Source organism: Filicampus tigris, chromosome 13 (assembly GCF_054856515.1).
Source record: "Filicampus tigris isolate MCC_2025a chromosome 13, RoL_Ftig_1.0, whole genome shotgun sequence".
Taxonomy (NCBI): domain Eukaryota; kingdom Metazoa; phylum Chordata; class Actinopteri; order Syngnathiformes; family Syngnathidae; genus Filicampus; species Filicampus tigris.
The window spans coordinates 350,902-371,506 of NC_141229.1; the positions used below are offsets into that span (position 1 = coordinate 350,902).

The following is a 20,605-nucleotide window of genomic DNA, read 5'->3' on the forward strand; positions in this document are numbered from 1 at the left end:
CATGTGTGTGCGTGTGTGTGCGTGCGTGTGTGGGGGTGTGTGTGCGTGTGTGCGTGTGTATAAAACAGACGTCGGCCGCTCGCTCGCAATGCTGCCGTTGTGCTCGGATTAGGAATTAGCGTTAGCGCATTCGCGCGAGTTGAGCGCTGGGTGAATTGAAAGCAAAAGTTGAAGCTGTGGTGTTTTGGGAGGACAAAAGACACTCAACTTTTGGGGGGCTAATTAGCTTAGCGGCGGGCCAAGGAGCGCCGCTCGTTTGCGCTTTGGGGACGGCGGGCCTCTGGCAGCCGACGAGCTGACTTTGGACTTGTCGTGAGTGACGCGGGCCGGCGGGTCGTTTCCCGGCAGCCGCGCCGCGCCGCAAACGACCTTGCCGCTCGCCCGCTCCGTCGCTCGCTCGCTCGCTCGCCGGAGTTTGTCTTTGTGCCTGTTTGAGTGGTTTACTTGTAATGAAATGCGCACGTCGGCCGCTAAAGGCGCGATTAGCATATATATTGTATTGACACACGCTTGCGCTTTGCCTTTTTTTTTTTTCTTTTTCTTTCAAGTGCGACTGTTTTTTGATCTGCGCCGCAGCGGTCGGCCATTATTTACACTCCGCCTCAACAAGGAATTAGCGGCCCAAACGAGACGCGTCCGCCCTCCGTCCGTCCCGCTTTCCCCGGCATGACGCCTGCGTCGCTTTGTGATGATGTCATACATCTGCGGCGCTTTCAAAGGATGTCATAGGCCGCAATCGCTGTCACTTGATGCTGCCGTTAGCTCACCTTGGCATTGATTGTTGGTCTTCCCTTTTTTGCCGTCTCCCTGCTTGGATTCCTTCTTTCCTTGCCTTTTACTCCCCCCTTCCGTCTTTGCTTCAACCTTCCTTCTTTTTTTTTCTGTCCTTCCCTTCCTTTCTTCCCTCTTTCCTCCCTTCTCTCCCAGCGTTCTTTTTCCTTTCCTTCTCTTTCTTCCTTTTCTTCTTGTCTTTCCTTCCCTCCGTCCTTCCCTTTCTCGTTTCCTTCCATTCTTCCCCGCTTCCTTTTTCATGAGCACGTGAGTCGTCTCACAGCTGCGTGCTGCACTTAAGCGCCGGCCAAGCGTCTGCTCTGATTGGTCCGACTGGAAAAGTTCAAATCGAGTTTGAAGTCGGAGCTGCGGAATCTTTGTTGCGCTCGAGTCTCCCCTGGGTTGTTCTGCCGCGCCCTCGTCCGGTCCGCCGCATTCGTGTCGAAGAAGACTTCCCGGGCCCGGTAGGTCGACCGAAGCGACGTCGGAGGTCGTTAAGCGTCGTTGCGTCTTTAAGCGCCGTCCGATTGGCGTAGCGGCCACCGTCGTAGCGTCGTAACCCGTCTGTAAGCGTCTCGGGGGCGTTTACGTATGTTGAATGGGCGTCGCCGGTCGTGACATTTGCTCACTCTGATTGGCTGTTAGCCAGCCAATCGGCGCGCGCAAGTGACAACGGCGCCGCCAAGCTGTCGGCCAGCTGTTGGCCAGCGTCGTTTCGGTCCATCGGGGCCTTTAGGTCCAAGGCTTCTTTTTCTCCGCCGCCGAGCTCCGCGTGACTCCCAAGGATGGTATCGTCGCCAATATCGATTTGGACTTGAATTCTCGGCCAACGACACAAGAGTCCGGCTTTCAACTTTTCGCCGCTCGTGACGGTGATGTCACCTGATGATGGATGATGTCATCATAGGCTGGATGGGGCTTGGAAAAACACACGTGCTCCCATGGACATTTTCTTGGCCTTCCTTCCTTCCTCCCTTCCTTCCTCCCTCCCTCCCTTCCTTCCTTCCTTCCTTCCTTCTTTCACTTCCTTTCATATTTGATACTTTTCATTCCTTTCGTCTTGCTTCCTCCATCCTTCCTTTTTCTTCTTCCCTCTGCTTACTGCCTTCCTTATTTCCTTCCTTCATTCCTTTCCTTGGTCTTTTCCTTTCTTTCCTCCCTGCCCCCTTCCTTCCGCCTCGCCTCCATCCTTCCCCATTTCCCGACTTCTTTCTTTCCGGCTGGGAAAGATAGAACAATGAAAGTGAAGGAGGTTCTTAAATCCTGTGGTTGATTTTCTCCCCCCCTCCCTTCTGTTGCGCGCTGGCTTGCCCCTCCCCCACTCACTCTCTCTCGGCCCCCCTCCCTCTCCCCTCACCCCCCTGCACAAATCAGATATGACAGGAAATATTGTCCTTGTAATGGAGACTCAGGGCACTCTGCCTCAATGTGTGCAGCTAAATAGGCCTGATATACATCAACACACACACGCGCGCACGCACGCACACACACACGCGCGCCGACGCACCCTCTCTCTCTCTCTCTCTCACAGGCGCGCGCGCACACACAAACACGAGGCGCACGCACAGAGTGAAGCGAAGTGAATTATGTGTCCGCAGTGTGACGGTCATCTGGGCTTGTTGTGGTAGCACAAAGCTTTGACGTCGTTAGCGGCTAATTGGACGCCGCTTGATTAAAAAAGCGCGTCATGTGATTGTGTGTTTTGCTCGTCAACGTGTGCGCGCGCGTACTCGCAGAGGTCATTGCGACACCCTGGGCCAGGGTGTTGCCGTTCTCCGCTTTCATCAGATTGACGGCAGCTTTTATTTTGAAACTCGTGTCCACGCCGGCAGGAAGTCTTTGTTTTGTCCCCCAAACTTGCCGCAACCTTTGGTCTGACTTTTGGGCGTCTGTCGCTGGTCCGCGACAAGTCGGCGATTTGGCCGGGCGGGCCCGTTCCCATCGTCCGATCCGAGCGGAGGCGGAGGCGGAGGCGGAGGCGCGCGATCGGCCCGGGTGGGAAAATGCGATCGGACGGCGTGGCCTTCCACGCGGAAATCCACCAGGAACCTTTTCGGGCCGACCGGCGCGAAGCGTGACCTCTTATTCTTCATCCGCGGCCGTCGAGTGGGAAGGGAAGGACCTGGGATGAGCGTCCGCGGCGGCAGACGTCCATCGGCAAGGGCGCGGCGCAAATGGCGCGGCTTTCATTGCTTCCAAGCGTCCGGATGGCATCCCGTAAACGCTGCGTCCTCTCGCATCAAAACGAGAACATTTTGCACTTGGCTTCTCGTCCAATAACGAAAGCGAAGAAGCTTTTCGCGGCCGCAGAAGGGCGACGCCGGCGACTGCGTTTGGGTTGGGCAAAACAATGGCCTGGCTGCTGGCCAATGGCGACATTGGCTGGGCTGGACAAAGAATCCGGCGGCTGCCTTCCCGTGTCAAGTGCTCTGGCATTTTTCTTCTTCTTGTAGCATTTGGCTCGGTAAGCAACCTTACGGTTTGGCGAGCTAGCCGGGAGGAAAAGCCGCAGCGTCCTTTTTGTCTTCCTCTTGCGAGCTTCGTCTTCTTCTTCTTCTTCTTCTTCTTCTTCTTCTCGCTCTCGCTCTTGTAACCTTTGGCGCAGACATGAGGAGCGTTTGATTGACCGCATCTGCCGGCCGACACGCTCGCTCTCACGCTGCTCTCGAGGCGCCGGGCGGGACGCCGCCGACATCAAACGCAGTGGCGGCCGGCGCTTTAAACGCTTCTTCAGACGAGCCCCCCGCCCGCCCGTCCTCAGCCCACTACCCCATTTGCTCCCCCTTCTTTACTCAGCCTGAACCCACACGTAGAAAGTGAGCTCAAAGAAAGACGAATCGTTTCAAAGAAAGACGAATCGTTTCTTCTCAAAACTTATTGCCGTTGGCGACATCGCCGTGACGTCGTCACCTTTTCTTCGGTTGAGTCACACGCGACGTTGGGACTTTGTTATGACGTCGTTTGACATCGCGGCGTGACTTCCTGTCACCTTGTTCGGCCGTCGTGTGACTTGAGTCCGACATGATGACATCGCCGTGACGTTTATGAAGATGTCATGTGACTTTGGCGCAATGACGTCCCATCACGTGACCTTATCGCGTCACGCGTGACCCACCGTCGACTCGGCTTTGACGTCATTTGGACTTCCCGAAGGAACGATGCCACATCTTTTGGCCGCACGTGACGCACATTTGTACCGTCATTATGACATCGTTACCACCTCGCGTCATCTGGTTATGACTTTGCGCGATGCGGCTTGGACGTCAGTCAAGACGTTGCGACGTCAACCTGTGGAAAGATAGCACGAGACGTCATTGTCACATGGTCACGTGACTTCATTTCACTTCCTTACGACATGACATCGGCGTGACTTCCTTTGACGGATGGCCGCTAAACGCTCGTGGCTCGTCTCGCTTCCCTCGGAGGCAAATCTTCATACGTCATCTTGTTGGTATTCTTATTCTCCTCAATGATGTGTTTGTTGTGTGTGTGTTCCACAGCGACCCCTACTGGGAGCGTCCGGCCAACGCGGGCAGCTGCTCGGCCGCCCGGCCTAAGACCCTTCACCTGGCCGCGGGACAGCAGCATACCTCGTCGCCATGGTAACCGCCCACACACCGTAATAGTAGCTGTAATGATTCCCAAGCGAATGCTAATGCTAATGCTAATACGCGTGCGTGCGTGCGTGCACGGACTGTCCATCATATGCGACGGCAATGCTAGAGAGAGAGGCTAGCATTAACTTAGCATCGGAGTTGTTTTTGTCGCGACTCGTTGCGGCGATTTTTGCCATTTTGAAATCTGATCTCGGTTGGCGGCCGGGCGTCGGGGCACCGTCTTGTCCTGTAGTCCCCCGACATTGCCCGAGAAAGCTGACCTTGATCAAGGTGCGCGATGTCATTTCAGACCCGCTGCCTCATATGGAAAACAAACTTCAACGGACAAACGACCTCTGAAAATCGGTCGTTCGTTGGAAGGCGGCGACGGTTAAAGACTTTGGAGTTGGGTTTTGAATTCCAAAGTTTTTTTGAAGCACAGCCAACAATCAATGCAGTTTTATGAGCTGAATATTTCTTTTCCTACGTCCGCATGGCAATCGGGAGGAATACGTCATACGCAAAACTGACTGGAGAGAAGAATTAGGAGGTGAAAGGATGAAATAAAAGCAAACCGTAAAAGCCCTCGAGTTAACGTTGGGAGAAGTTGGCCTTTGGCTTAACTTAGCTTAACTTAACCCCTTTTTTTTGGTCATCTATTTCACGCACGGCACCTCCGCTGGTGAAATTGGCCCTTTGCTCGTCTTCAGATGTCAAACAGCAATCACGTCCGGTCGGCCGCCAACCCTAATGTGCGCGTGCGCGTTGGCGTGTACACGGTGTAGCGTGTTCCCTCTATTGTCCGCCACCTTCTCTTCTCTACCCGCCCGCTGAGGTCTTTGTCACAGAGAAAAGGGGATTTGCAATATCATAGCGCGTATGAGTGCGAGAGCAAGACTGCGTGTGTGTGCGCAGCGGACGTGAAATAAAAGGAGGATTTGTGTAGAGTCAGGCGCGGCTAAAAGAAGACAACGGCAGTTATTAGCTCATTACAGGAGCAGCTTAAGACCACACAAGGCACACGCTTGTTCACGCACGCACGCACTCTTGCGTCTTTGTGCGGCGCGTCACCCGAGGCCGGCGTGCGGCCGACTTCCTCTCTTTGATGGCGCCACGTGGAACCGACTTCCTGCTCCCAGTTTCCCGCCTCCGTAGCCCCAAAAAGATGTTTTTGTTCTTTTTGGCCGTTGCTGCTGTTTTTTGTTGTCGAGCGCTTCAATGATTCAACATCTTCTCCGTCTTTGTATTTTTGGACATGTCTTTCGCCGTCTTTGTCTGCCGGCAAGCGCGTTAATAATGGATTGAATTCACTCACCGGCGTGCGTGTGAAAAAAACAAACAAACATCCCCCCCCCCACCCCCGGCAGCGTTTGAAGTGTTTCCGTGTTGCCGCTCGCCCGTCCGCCCCGCCCGCCCGTCCGTCCGCCCGCCCGCCCGTCCGTCCGCGGTCGAGCATCGATCGGAGCGCTCGTTGGTCTGATTGTTTGTGAAGTCGGCAGAGCGAGCGTGTGATGAGTTTGTTTGAGGAAGAGCACGACAGTTTTTCAGGCGGCAGCTTAAGCGACACTTTGCCTTCCTTTTTGCGTTTTGATCTGGGTTTGCCTCGGTTGGGCGCAACCCTCCGGCGTGTCCATGCAGTGGTAAAAGCGCAGTGAAAATGTCACACGTCCAAATACCACCTTTGTGGTGCGCTGTCAGACCGACGTAGGAACGAATGACTTTAATTATCGATTCATTTGTCAATCGATGAATCTGATTCGATACAAAAAAGGTTTGAATTCCCATCCCTTTATTCAAAAATAGAATTCTTTCAAATTGATAGTGCAGAAAACGTATATATGAACTCTATAGTTTGGCCCGTAACATGTTGGGAAATGGGCCAACATGTTGCTCTTTCCAAAGTCAAAGCAAAGGTTTGATTTGGAGTCCACACAAAGATATTTAGTCCTTTTTTGGAGGCGGTCTGTAAATGCACATAACATTTGTCATGTAGCCTGGGCTTGGAGAGCGGATGGAGTCTTCCAATGTAGTCTGGTCAAATGTCACTCACCGGCGCTCGAGAGCGAACATTTCCTTCAGCCCATCGTGATTTCCGAGCCGTACACGACCCAATTGTAATAGAGTAGCTGTAGTCGGACGACTTGGCCGATACAAGTAAGGAGTTCGTCATGACTGCGCTTTGAGCCAATGCGAAGCCGGAAGACGCTCACGAGGAAAAGGCGCCAGCGACCCAGCGACGAGTCCCACCTCCGTTTTCAACGTGGCAGGCAAACGCGTCTTTCCGAATTCACTTTGGGAGCCTTCAACAAGTCACGCTTCCTTCAAAGAAAAAACAAGCCATCACCCGACGTCGCCTCCGGTCGGCTTCTGCCGTGACGCACGCGCATCGATTTACTCCGGACGCGCACCTGAGCCGTGGCCGTGCGTGCGTGCGTGCGTGCGTGCGTGCTGGAAATCATTAGCGTTAGCTCCCGCAGCTAGCTCACCCGAGGAGCCGGCGCCGCTTTGATTTCCGCCGCAGCCGCCTTTGATTCGCACTTCTTCACTTTGACGTTTTAATTGGACGCGGCCGCGTGCGCGCGTTGCCTTCCGGGGATGTTTTCACGGCCAAACAGGAAGCCGAGACGTCACGCGATCAAGTCGTCCGCCTCTGCTACTGAAAAATCCCAAACTATTTGAACCCTGCAGTTGAGCCCAAAATAGTTAAATGGCCGATGGGATGGAATTTGGTTTGCGTTTGCGTTCCCAATATTGTGACCCTCAAAATATTGGAAAGCCCGCTAATAAAAGTCTCCGCGCGTGGCCGTGACGAGCGCCGGCCGCTCGCCTCTGTTTGATTGACAGGCGCCATGATGGCCGGGGCCTTCCTCCCCATCGTCTTCCTCGTCTTCATCTGGGAATGCCGCCGCCCTCCGTTTCCTGCCGTTCCATTTTGTCGGCCAGGGGGTGCGACCCGGAAGAAAGTCTGCGGCTGCGGAGCTCATCCGGATGCGCGCCGGCAATCGTGGCCTCATGCCGTGCATGCGGGCGCTTCATCCAGGCGATGATGATGATGATGATGATGATGATGACGGCGATGATTTCGTCGGCCGATATCGGCGCTTGGTCCAAAATCGGCAACAACAAATTGGGCCCACAACAAATGTGTACAATTTATTTTGGTACACATTCAAGACAAAGATAATGTCTTCCAAGCCCCCCCAAAATCTGCAAAAATTGGCCAATCTTTGCAGATTTTCCTCTCTGTTGAAAAAGCAATACTAAAGATCTACTTAAGATTTACTAAAGAGTGATCAATATCAACATTTGATGTCTCCGAATGTCTTCCCATTTTCACGTCCGACAACCTTCCCGGGAAATCACAATTGTCCCATCAGCGGCGAGCTATTTTTAGAACAGGCACCCCCGTCCGATGGAGTTCATACGGTCCGTCGCGGCGCTCGCTCAATATGGTGCACGTTGTCCTTAAACGACTTTGTGTGTCGTGTCGTTGATTGGCCGACGGACGCGGGCAGTCCCGGGAGAGCGCAGACGCTCGGCCCATTGGACGTCCGCTTCGTTAGCGGTCCGAGCGCGTCCACCTCGTCGCTGAAGGACGACGGAGCGTGCCGCCATCTGTCCACGGGGGGGGGGGGTAGCCGGGGGGCTCGCGTCTTGATTCCTTCCCCCTTTGATTAGAGGCCTGCCTTGCCTGCTGCGTTTTGTTGCGTTGCGGCCAAACAACACACGAGCGGCCAGCGTCGCCGCGTCAACCTTAGCAATTATTCGGCGTTTCAATCCGCGCGGGAACCTGTTGATCGCGTCTCCCGGCGACACGTCGCACGAGGACGGCGAGCAAAACAAAGATAAGAAGCCGATGGAAACAACAAAGCTCACGTGGGGAGTTCATACGCTCGGCGAATGACTCTTCCGGCTGCTCGTCCGCTGCGCAAACGAAGCCAGCTAGCCAGGGGGCAAGGACGGAGTGAAGGCGGGAAGGAATGGTGGGAGGAAGGAAATGCGCAAGGAAGGAAGGAAGAAGGAAGAAAGAATGGCAGCAAAGCAAAGGACGGACGGAACAAGGAAAGGAGGAAAGCCAATTTGCAAGGAAGCAAAACGAAAAGGGAGGATTAGAATAAGAAAGGAAGGCAGGACGACATAAGGGAGGGAGGGAGGAAGGAAGGAAGAAAGGGAAAAAGGAAGGAACAAGGAAAGGAAGGCCTACAATGAAGGATGCAAGGAAGGAAGGAAGAAACAAGCAAAGGCCTTCCTGCTCAAAGAATGGCCGCGGGGGGTTCACGCGCTCGCCGACTGAGGAGTTGATAAGATGTCCGGTCCCTCAGAAACAGGCCTCACCGAAGGACATCAGACACTCCCGGAATCACTCGGGAGGGACTTTACGCAATGGCGCCGTCGCCGTCGCCGTCACCGTCTGGGCTGCGGCTGCCGTTCGGCAGGCGGACGCGTCGCTGCTCACGTTGTCGTCGTTGTTTTTTTCATCCGGCGGACAAGCCGCGGGATTTCGCTGTCTTTTGGCTTCTCTGCGGCACGCTCGCTCGCACCTGCGCACCGGCGCGCCGCGTTGGAGGCCAAAGGTGTGTTGTTGCCACTCGGTTGCCAAACTAATTAGCGCCGTAGAGCTCGGAGGCCTGGAGAGAGATTACGGCCGATATGGGGCCAAAGTAGCTCTTTGCTTCGCTTTCTCGACACTCTTGTACAGCTCAAACACAAAAAGAGAGCTCCCGTTGATCGGCAAAATGTGTGCGATGGGCGCGGGCGCTCTCCCCCCACCCCCGTAAATAGATTTTGAACAGCAATTTGGCCAGTAAAGTCTCAGAGAAGTGTGCCTCGAAAATGTGAAATAATCAGCCCCCGACACCATTTTCACCAATCACTGCAAAATTGCGTGCACATATTGACCGGAACCAGAAGACGCCCCCAAAAAGATCCGTGGCCCAAGTTGAACAGGAAGTCGGCCATATTGATTAGGAGCAGCTGATTTGGGGGGGGAATTTGCCCTTCCAATCAATCATGACATGTTCATGCTTCAATCTGGACAGTTGACAAGCAACCCAAATGCCCTCAACCCCCCAACGCGCGCACGCACACACACACACACACACACACACACACACACACACACACACACACACACACACGCGCGCGCGCCCCTTGTGGGTCACTCAGCAGATGAGCTCCTGTGGACAGCGCCCCGGGGGGGTCGCGGCGGTCCACCTCCCTCAGTGCCTCCTCTCGGTCTTATCTCCTCGCGCAAGTCACAAAAAACGTTGTCGTCCTCGCTCGCAGCGAGACAAGGCGCAGAACTGGAAGCGCGCGTCTTCCAGTGCCTCCTTCGTCTTCTTCACCACCGTCATCATCATCAACTTTTGCATTGATTGACATTTTATCGCACGCCGTCGCTGATAAAATGCCACAAAAATGTTTTTGGGGGAGTAGAAATAGATGGAAAGTCAAAGTGTGTCCGTGGACTGCATGAACGTGTGGCAATTGGTGCGCTACAGTCCTTGAACGCAACATAGTCAACTAATTCATTGTCCCAGCGCCGCCTTGAGATACAAGTGGCTCGACTTTCACGATACGAGCCATCGTTGGACTGATTTTTCAAATGTTATTTCATTTTTTTTTTTTTTTTGCTTTGCCTTTGTCGCATCAACTCGCAAGCGCCGTCTGCTGGCCGTGAATGCAACTCGACAAACTTCACAACAATTATGAAAAAAAGATTCCCCCCAAAAATTGGAAATCGCTTTACGTGAGAACGCTTTGAGTGGCTCCTGGTGGACGCCGAATCTGCCCGGCGACCGGTGATCCCGTCGCATGACGATGGGGCCATTTGACCTCCAATTGACCTGGAAGTTAAACCTCCGTCCCGCCGGCCGACCTTCCCAGGCTGCTCGCTGCCTGCGCGCACGCCACAAAACACACATCTTACTTGCTGGCTGACAAGTGCGACGCGGCTGGCTGAACTTTACGACGAGCCGGCGCAAGCGCGCGCGCGCGCGCACACCCTGTGTGACACGCTTTAAAACGCCATCTAGTCACCGGGCTGAACTTTACGACGTACTTTTCAGCTCGTGTTTTTAATGCACGCGCGCACACACACACTGTACGCGCTCACAGAAACATACATTGATAGACACATGCACATAAAGCCACGGACACATATTCACAGATGCACACATTTACACGCAGACGCACATTCCCAGACGGACGTGCGCACGTGCGGCGAGGACCGGCGTGGCGTCAGCTCCTCGGACGCCACGTGATAAATATGTCTGATGGAGACGTCAAAGTCAAGCACGGCTCCTCACGTTGCCGTTGGTCAAGTTTGCGCGGCGAGCGATAGCAAAGCAAGCTAGCGGCGGGGAAAAGTGATGTGCGTCAGGACCATCGGGTCGGCTCGCAATCCCCAAGCCGACCCGATGCCGCGCCGCCGCTTCCTCCGCAGATGCCATTTTTTTTTCTTTGGCGCACCCGTTGGGTCTGCGTCACGTTGTCACGACCCTCCGCGATGAAATGAAAGCAAAGCAGAGAAGGCATCAAAAAATGGCCGCGAAAGGTGAGCGTGGCTCCTGTCAATCCCCAGACTGAGATGAGAGACTCCGAGGCAAGCGGCGACGTCGTTTCTCGGGGAGGCTCTCGCCACTCGGTGCGGCGACGCTGGCCTCGGACGCGCAGCGTTTTGGGCGAAAAAGCACCGACGTTGCCAGCGACGGGCGACGCGAGACGGCCGCCCTCCGGCTTCGGCCGGCCGCCCTCCGGCTTCGGCCGGCCGCGCTTTGGCTTCGGCCGCCCTCCGGCTTCGGTCCGACTCGTTTCAAGCCTCCGTGAACCGAGCGCCCGCCTTATAAATGGGCAACTTTTCACCTTTCCTGCCGAGCAAAGACTCCTTTTTTGACTGCTACTTAGGAAGTTGCCGTTTGAGGATAAAGAATACATGCCCGCGAATACTGTTTTACCTTCTGCGTTTGTGCTCAAATATGCACGGTGGAAAAGCCTACGTCGTGCCTACCGACGCTAGCCGTTAGCACGCGAACGGCTCGCGAGCCTTAAGCCGGCGTGGGCGCGTCCTCTCACGTGTGTTGTGGCTCTGCAGGCTGCAGGCTCTGCGGAAGGAGAAGTCCCGGGACGCGGCCAGGTCGCGGCGCGGGAAGGAGAACTTTGAGTTCTACGAGCTGGCCAAGATGCTGCCGCTGCCGGGCGCCATCACCAGTCAGCTGGACAAAGCCTCCATCATTCGCCTCACCATCAGCTACCTGAAGATGAGGGACTTTGCCAACCAGGGGGACCCCCCGTGGAACCTGCGCATGGACGGCCCGCCCCCCAACACCTCCGTCAAAGGTACCGGCGGCGCAAATACTCGGCCGTGCTCGCTCTCCACGTTCAAATGAGCGCAAACGCCATCGAGCCGTCGCGGCCCCCCCAAACCCAACAACGCGCGTTTTGGAAGCGGAAAAATACAATCATGGATTTCATAAAAGCATACGGTCATGACGTCATTCAAACCCTGTGTGTTTACTTTCGGGGCCTTTCAATTGAATGGACATTGTGCCGCTCCTTCCGTCCGTCTGCACCTTGGCCACCGGGGGGGCCGGGGGGGGGATGGGGGGCGTTTCCACGCTTACAAGTTCCCGAGCACCGATGGCGCTTTGGTCAGCGAGCTCGATTCGGAGATCGAAGTCGGCTTCGGATACTACGGACCGATGGTCGGATCATCGGCTCCGATATTCTGCGTTTCGACGGCCTTCTTGAAAAATCTGGCGGCCGATAATAAATCACATTTAAAACCGCGTTGACTTCAAGCAACTATTTATGTGTTTACATTTGAGGTTAACTTTAGCAGAGATCCTACCAGAGCTGGACATTTGACTACAAACTGGCCGTCCGTTATTCGTCGTCCGTCATTCCATACGCCTGTGCCTAGTCCGTTGATTTGCCTTTTTTCCCCCCCGTCATTGGTCAGCAAAACGGGCGTCCGTCATTGACGGATAGACGGAGCGGTTCGTCACGTCGACGGAGTGTCCAGCTCTGGATTCTACTGACCCTGGGAACTCTTTGCACTTTTAAATCAAAACAAAGAGAGGTGAAAGTTGAACATTTCTGTCATTTGTACATTTTGGAGGACTTGAATTACTGTACAAAATGATATGGAGCTCTTGTTGAAGTTTTCGCGTTGTCACTTTTGAAGGCATGCTGATGACCCTGCGCGATCCCTTTTTCTGAGAATTATACACGATGTATATTGGCAAACATTTACAATTAAACATTTTTCAAAAATCAACATTATGCAAATCTGACAAATTGTTCAGTAAACATATGCTTAAAGATGTTTCAACAAAGTTAAGAGTTTTTTTTTTTTTTTTTTTTTTTAGATGAAAATGAATATTGGCTCCAAATATCGGTTAACGCCCTCCTGGACTACTAATACTCGGTAATGGCCCTGTAAAAAAACATATCTCCCTTGCTTTTTGGGGGACCGGAACAAGCTCACGGCACTTGGACGGGGAAAATGGATTTCTTGCACGAGCGAATGGAGTTACGAGCTGGCTCGCGGACGGAATTCACGTCGTAAGGCAAGCTCCCGCCGCGTCTCGAAAAGGCCCATTTCCGAAGGTCGACGGGCGAGACTTGTCGAGCCGCGTGGCAAGTCCGAGCCAAGTCGAGTCAAAGCTTTAGCGGAACGAGACGGACGGGCCGATGGACGGACAGGCCGTTAGCTGCTGCGCTCTTTTCCTGCGAAGCCACGTCGGCTTTGATGAATTTGTGCCGAAGAAGCCGACAACTTAAGCGGACTTTACCTTTGAAATCGACAACCTCATCAGGCTGCGTGTGCGTGTGCGTGCGTGCGTGCTGGCGTGCGTGCGTACGTGCGTGCGTGAGCCGACATCTCAAAAGGAAGACGGCACATACGGTCGCCTCGCCGCAGCAGATGGCGTCATTGTTGTCGGCACTTTGAAGAGCCGCATGCATTTTAATGAAACTAACCCAAACACCTGTGTGTGTGTGTGTGTGTGTGTGTGGGTGTGTGTGTGTGGGGGTGTGTGTGTGTGTGTGTGTGTGTGTGGGTGTGTTCGTGCGTGTGTGTGGGTGTGTGCGCGCGTGTGGGTGTCTTTGTGTTTGTGTGCGCACGTATGACTTGTTTTTTCCGATGTCACATAAGGAGACTCTTTGACCGTCTTTCCTGTACGTGTCCAAAAGTTGCATGAGCTTTCTCAGATGTTCCACTCCACGCCTATAGGGGGCAGCATAAAGTGTTACTTCAGCTAAAATACTAAAAGCAAAAATTGAAAACATATTTCCTGAAACTACATCTTACATTTGTTTTACAAATGAAAACAAAATAAAATAATAGATGAAAATGTCCTCATGTTCTAATTTATCATTGTATGTGAGTTTTCAGGGTTCATTTTTATTTTTGTATTGCTGGAGGATTGCAGTTTACTTGATTGCGCAATACTTTGTGACCTTTTTTCTTTTTAGATATATTTTACACTCAGCAAATGCTCCATAGATTTGAAAAAGCTCAAATCAATACTAAAAGTCATAAAAATTCAAATTAAATGAAGCATCTTCTGCAAAACCAAAGAAAAGCTACCAAGTCCAAACAAAATGAAAACTAACAACAAAGAAAAATCCAAAACAAAATGAAGATATTGCAACTAAAACTCGCGTTAGCGCTTACCGGCAAACTTTCTCAAAAGCGCAAAATGCAGACTTGTGGACGATATGAGCACAAAGTCCATATTTTGCCCCCCCCCCCGCCCCCCGTTTGCCCTTTGCGTTAATTGACCCATCAGTTGCTCTTCTGCAGTTGAGCGTTGCCGCTTTTGACTTGCTGTCACGCGCTCTCCACATCTGCTGCGCCACACAAACAAGGCTGACCTTTGCAGCGTGCGTGCGTGCGCGCGCGCGAGCGAGCGAGCGTGACTGAAGGCCCGCTGCTGCGTTTTACGGGCAATGTAGAGGAATGTGTGCGCGCTTTGGACTATCTGTTGCATTTGCGTGCGTGACCCGCTCGGCCGGCCGCCCGCCCGACCGCCCGCCCGCCCGCCAGCCCGCTAATTGATTATGCATGCAGAGTGCAGCAGAGACAAAATGCCACACTGCAGCAGACACGAGACAATCAACGCCTTTCATTCACATTTGGCCAATTACAATTGAAACGCTTTCACTTTTGGACCAGCGGGCGCCGCCACATATTGTCTGGACTGACTGAGTGCGTGTTTTTTTGCACGCGTCTGAGCGCGTGCCTTAATCCGATTTTGAACGTGCGTGTGTGCGCATTTGCGTCTGATGGTGTGTGCGCGCGTGTTTATGTTCGCACTTAATCTTTTTGTTGTTTTCCTACACAATGAGATTGTCGACTCTTTATTTAGGCTTTATGAGTGTGTGTCTGTTTGTGTGCGTCGTTGTGCAGGTGTGTGTGTGTGCGCGCGCGCGCGCATCTTGACTTTGTCGTTCGCTTGTATGCTGCGTATGCGTATGATAGTGCCTCTGCATTACTACGTGTGTGTGTGCTGAGACGAGCTGCTTTACACAAAGTCAAGCTGCGTTTCATCCAGACTAAACGATGCCAGAGCGAGCGAGCGAGCGAGCGAGCGATGAGGAGGACAAAGAGAGAAAAGACAGCAGATGCTCAATTACGGCGTTGCGGGTGTGTCATGCTAGTCTCAGCTTGTTGTCATCTTGAGGCCGCCGTTGAGCGAGCGAGCGGCGCGGCGCGGCGCGGCGCGGCGCGGCGCAACCTGACAGGTTTGGCAACCGCTTTCACCGGTGGCAACTGATCCAAAGTGCAATGGCAGTTGCGCAATGTGGCGACGTCGCAGATGACAGCCAATCAAAAGATCCCTTTTCGCACTGCGCTCGCCTTTGGCGCTTGGAAGTTTAGCGGCGTAGCAGGAAGCGGCGCGCGGTTTCCGTTTCCCGCCGGTCGGCACTCTCGGATCCCTCCTCCAGCCCCTCTCCGATTGGACGCGGCGTCCGACATCACCGCCCCCCCGAGTTGAAAATGTTCAACTGGAGATGCGCCGCGTGTGAAAAGGCCTCGAGAAGACCTTCGACCCGAGCTGAGGATGAGGTAGAGTCGGCCGTCTCCAAAGTAGTCCCGCCCCTTCATCGAGCGGGAAGCGTTCCGATTGGTTGCAAGGTGGTGCAATGTGGTCAGTTTGTCAATGTCGGGTTGAGGCCAAGCCGCTGGCTAAATAAGCAGCCGGTGATTTGGGTGCGCGTGACGTGACGTTCCGAACGTCCTCCAGAGCGAGAGGCCCGATTGCGAAAGTCGTTAGCAAACGCAGACGATGCCCGCCGGATCTGCGTCGCCACGTTTGCGCCGGCAAATTGCTTTGGGCTGCCGGCCGGGCACTCGTCTTCTTTTTGGGGATTGTTTTTTTTCCCCGGCTGGTCGCGACCGGAAGAGGAACATAATCGCCATGGAAACAATTACCGCAAGCCCGCGCGTCTTTATTTTGCCGGCGCACACAAAAGCCCGGCGGGGGGCGTCGTTCCTCCGCAAAGTGTCGTAATGGCGGAAGAATAGTCCGCGTTGTTTGTGAAAGGCGTCCGGGCCGATTACGTGCGGCGGGCGGCCGCTCGCCGGAGTGACGGCGCTCGGCCGACTCGGCGTGACGCCGACGGCGCTTTGTCCGCTCGCGAGCGCACGCTAATGCGCGCGCTAATCCGAGCTCTTCGATGGCTGCTTCTCGCTGCTCTTTATTTTTTGCTTTTTTCGCATCGCTTTTGTTTGGGGAACAAACGCACCTCTCCCACAGTCAAGGGCAAATTGTTGCCAGGATGAAGCCGTTTGTACGGCGGTGCCTTGAGATCTAAGCGACTCCGGTTTTGCGGGGACGTGAGCCATCATTGCATCCTTTTTTTCCCTTTCTTTTCACTTGAGCGCGAAAATTTGATAGAGCAAAGAAAGTGACACGTAAGTCAAAACGAGCCGAGCTTTGCTTTGGACAAGTCCATTTAGCTTCACGCTAACAAACGATACAAAACTCAGTGGATAAGCTCACAAAAGTAGCATTGACGCGTCTGTCGCTTTGAACTTGAACCGCAAACCTTTCAGCAAGCTTGCGTAGAACCGTTAACAAGGATAGGATATTATGAACAACAACCTGGGAACACTGTATTATTGTTCACGTTAATATTGCCGTCCAGAGAAACATTTGGACCGGTGACAGTTCCGTCTCCGCGTTTCACCATTTTGAAGCCTTATTTCATACATTTGAAAAATGTTTCAATTCTCTTGTGTTTAGAAATGTCGAACTGTCATTTATTTGCCACTTATTCAGTTGACGGCCCCAAAAAATCCCGATTGAATCATTTTCTGCTGTCGTTTCCTTCCCCCAAAATCAAATGCAACATCGTGAAGGTCGGGTGATTTTCAGCCACGCCGGTTTTTCTTAGGTGATATCGGCAAATGAAAGACCACAACTTCCAATTTGGCGTTGCACTTTGACATCAATTGATGAAAAGCGTATTTTATCAGATGGGGTTAAAGTTACCCGACGTTAGTGATGCCGTTACACGTTTCACCGTTGGTGTTGTAGGGTCAAACACATTCCTCGCATGAAGTGAACCGGCCAACTATTTTAGGAGATGAACGAAATGTCGGAAAAGCCACAAACAGCTCATTTTGCCTTGAATCGGACAAAAAAAAGAAGCAGCGGCATCAGCGTGATTGCGATGGGACGACGTGTAAGCGTGGGCCGCATGGGCGGGGCCTCGGAGGTTCTCCTCCTCCTTTCAAGGTCACCCTCAGCCCGCACGAGTCACTCGCCACTGTAAACAACAACCAAAACAGACGACGGCGGCGCCCGGGCCCCCTCCGCCGCGCCCGGGCCCCCGCCGCCGCGCCGCTCCCCTTCCATCATGCTGAGTGATGTCATCACATTTGATGCTGAGTGAAAGCGAAGCAAAGCATCACTTCATCACTACACTCGGATGACCTTCGGCGCGACCTTGGCTTGAAACACTTCTCACCTGCTCACACGCGCGCACACCAAAAAAGGAAGGCTTTTAATGTCTTTGTAAAAGGCAGCGGGAGAGTTGGAGGACACAAAGATGAATGAATCAGACCAGATCAACTGGAGGAGGACGGAGAGGGAGGGGGGATGGGGGGGGGGGGACGTTTCAGGGGCGGCATGTTCACTGAACTGTGAAGTTGCGCCGCCATTTGAAGACTGGCTTAGCGGCCGGCCCATTTGCTAATAACACTCGCAACGCTCCTCCTCCTCCTCCTCCTCCTCCTGCCGCCATCCGTCGCTCGGCCGCCACATCAGCTTGCATCTTCATCCACCTAGTTGGATATTTGGTCGATTTACTTTGAGGTTTTCTTTCCAAAAATCCAAGAACCGAATGCCAAAAAGGTTGCGTCTTCCCAATTCCACAACGTTGTTTATTTGCGGTGAGAAAAAAGTCGTCCAGAAGACGCATATTTGCCCCAAAAGGAAGTTGTCTGGGGGAGAAAAGCGACATCGTCTAGAAAAAGCCAACGTTTTGGAGAAAAAGAGTCCCCAAACTGTTCGAGAAAATAACATGTATAGATTTCGATACTAATCCGGGAGGTAAAGCTGTTTTCTAGCAGATGCGAGGAAAAAACATGAGCCCGTATCAAAGTTGTACATGGAGGGGGGGGAAACGTTTTTTTTCTTAAAAGGCTGTATTTTTTTTTTCTTGGAAAACATTCTCCAGAAACCAAAGTTGGAAATGTGGAAAGTCGTACGGCTTTTAGAAAAAACAAACCAAAAAAAGGATGTCAAATGCATTGTACATCGATCTTCGGGTCGCCACGATCAAGGCAATTCGCGGTTGGGTTTCTTGTAACGTGAGAAAGTCCAACTTCCGATCTGGAGGGGAAGCCTTGTTGAACTTGAGAATTTAGCACCTCATCTGTTCACGAAGCAAAGTGAGTTGACGCGCTTGCGCGTGTTGACGCCTTTGTCTCCTGTCCGTCAAAGCCTTTGGCGCTAGTCATTTCCCCACTTGGTCTTTCAAAATAAAACCAGGACCAAAAAGCAACTTTGCTGTTCTTGAAAAGATCCGTTCGTTGAAAACATAAAAGTGTTTGTCCCTCCGGAGGACGAAGGACACACAAACATCCAAAGAAAAGATGAAACCAACGTCCTTTCTCACTCTTGTCACATTATTGCGTCATTTCCAGGCACGCGCAATGGGAGTCAATCAGCGCGCCTTCCTTTTGGAGAGAAGGCCGCCTCATTGGGAGCTTGTCACAAACTTTGGGACTTTTTAGCCTTCCAGCACAACACACACGCACACAATCAAGTGGCTCGTGTACTTTTCAGTGTGTAGCGGGTTTTATTGCACTCTTATCTCCCCCAACATCACTTGTGGACCCGTGCGTGCGTGCGCGCGTTCCCCCATAAGAGCTGTGCCGGAGCCCCAGGATGAGCATCATACATCATAGTTGTACTGTACCAGATTGCTTATCACACACGCGCGCGCACACACATTGCACTCGCGCCCGCCCGCCCGCTCACTGGGAGTTATTATTGTCGGTGCGCTTTTTGTGTTGTTTTTTTTTCCATTTGGCGCCGCATGCGAGATAAAACATCGATTGGATGTGATTGTCAAGCAATTTGCCAGCAAGCGTCCTGTTCGTTGATCGTCTTAGCAAGCGCGCACGTGCGCACGCCATTTCCAAGAAGCGTTTTTGCTCAAATTTCAAGAAAGCTCTGCGTGCCATTTTCTAGAGCGCGCCTCCTCGCCGGGGGGTGACGACGACTGTAGTCGCGGGTCGCGTAGGGACAAAAACCAAAAAAGGCTTGAGGCCTCGCGGCCATTTGCAGTCTCCATTCAAGCTGGCATGTGTGCGGGAAAGTGGGAGGAGCCTGGAGCACCCGCAGAAAAGCCAGGCGAGAAAATCAAACTTTTGGGGGGGGGGTCTGCTTTCTCCGGCAAACGTGCAAACTGTACTCAGAGAGGCAGGAGACGCTCACAAGCGTCAGGCGCGTGCCAACCGCTTCGCCAAAAGAAGGAAAAAAAAAAATCAAAATCAACGCGGAACAGGGTCACGGGAGTGGGTCACTTCTCGCGTTCGTACATTTGTCTGCTTTTGCCTGCAAGCGCCGTGTTTGCGCGGCGCGTCCTGACATTTTCTTCATTTGACGGCTGCGCGCGTGCTAATGGAACGACGGCAACACACGCGCTGCCATCTGCATGTGCGCGGCCTTTGAGAAAAAGTTGCAGACGGCCCGAAGTTGGACACGAAATGAAAAAGGACTTGCTGCTTTCAGGGCGACACATTTGCGGGTCGCCGTTACCTTGTGGTTAGCTCGAGGCTACGCTAAGGCGCGTTGCGTCGGCTGATTGGAGACAGCGGCTTTGGAGTCACGAGCGCGCTCGCGGAAACAGTTCCGCCGGCGTCTCCGGGCGCGGCAACCGACACGCCGTCGTCGTTCCTGTGCGAGCTCGCTCGCTCGCCTCTCCCACGCTGCAATAATGTGTGTGCGCGCGCGTGTTCCGGTGTTCCAGCGATCCCCGTGCGGGTATTGAAGACTTGTTCGGTTCACCGCAGAGGCGCCATAGCCCCCACCTAATTACACTGTGCGCGTGTACACGTGTGCGTGTGTGCTGCTTCCTAATTACTTGTCTGCGCCCTCTATTCCCCCAATGCCAATAGCTTCCTGCCTCGCTGAACACTCGCTGCGCGCGCGCGCGCGCGGAGTTCCACGATGGCCAAGTAGGGAAAGACACCTAAAGAGTTAACCGCCAAAACGTCAGCAGTATTGTCAGTGAAGAGACGCGATGCACGGCAAAGTGTACCTAATGAAGTGGCCAGACGGGCTTTGGTTTAGTGTGTGTGACTATTGTGTATGCGTATTTTTTTCAATATATTTTGGATGTGTCTTGTCTGTGCATTCATTTTTTACGTGCATTTTCTGTGCGTGCAGACTAGAGTGGATATTTTCTATGTTTTTGTCTGCGTGTGTGCGTGCGCGTGCCCGTGCGTTCACGTGTGCATATTTTCTATGGGCATGTGCCTGTTCGTTTTGGGTGTACATTTATGCGTGTGTGTGTTTTTCATCTGTATAATTCCTCTGCGTGTTTTGTGTGTGCATGCATTTTGTGTGCGTGTATTTGATCTTCGCGTGTGTTCATGTGTGTGTATATGCCAGTCCATTTTGTGTGCACGGTCGCATTCATTTTGTGCGGGTGAGTTTTGTGTGCACGTGTGTGAATTTTCAAGCCGAAAACGACTTTTCCTGCATGCCCGCCTC

General features: G+C 53.1%; 2 protein-coding genes across 7 annotated transcripts in view; both read left to right on the forward strand.

Annotated features, from left to right (window-relative positions):
- The window catches only part of prkd1 (protein kinase D1), a 161,019-nt gene that overhangs the window by 46,968 nt on the left and 93,446 nt on the right, over positions 1 to 20,605 (forward strand). The window lies entirely within an intron of this gene.
- The window catches only part of npas3 (neuronal PAS domain protein 3), an 85,293-nt gene that overhangs the window by 24,861 nt on the left and 39,827 nt on the right, over positions 1 to 20,605 (forward strand). For all 4 annotated transcript variants that reach the window (XM_086048643.1, XM_086048639.1, XM_086048640.1 and 1 more), the window contains exons 2-3: positions 4,272 to 4,373; positions 11,461 to 11,705. In XM_086048643.1, the coding sequence (XP_085904769.1) occupies positions 11,549 to 11,705 (157 nt within the window). In that variant the 5' untranslated portion in view covers positions 4,272 to 4,373; positions 11,461 to 11,548. The remainder of the gene's footprint in view (positions 1 to 4,271; positions 4,374 to 11,460; positions 11,706 to 20,605) is intronic.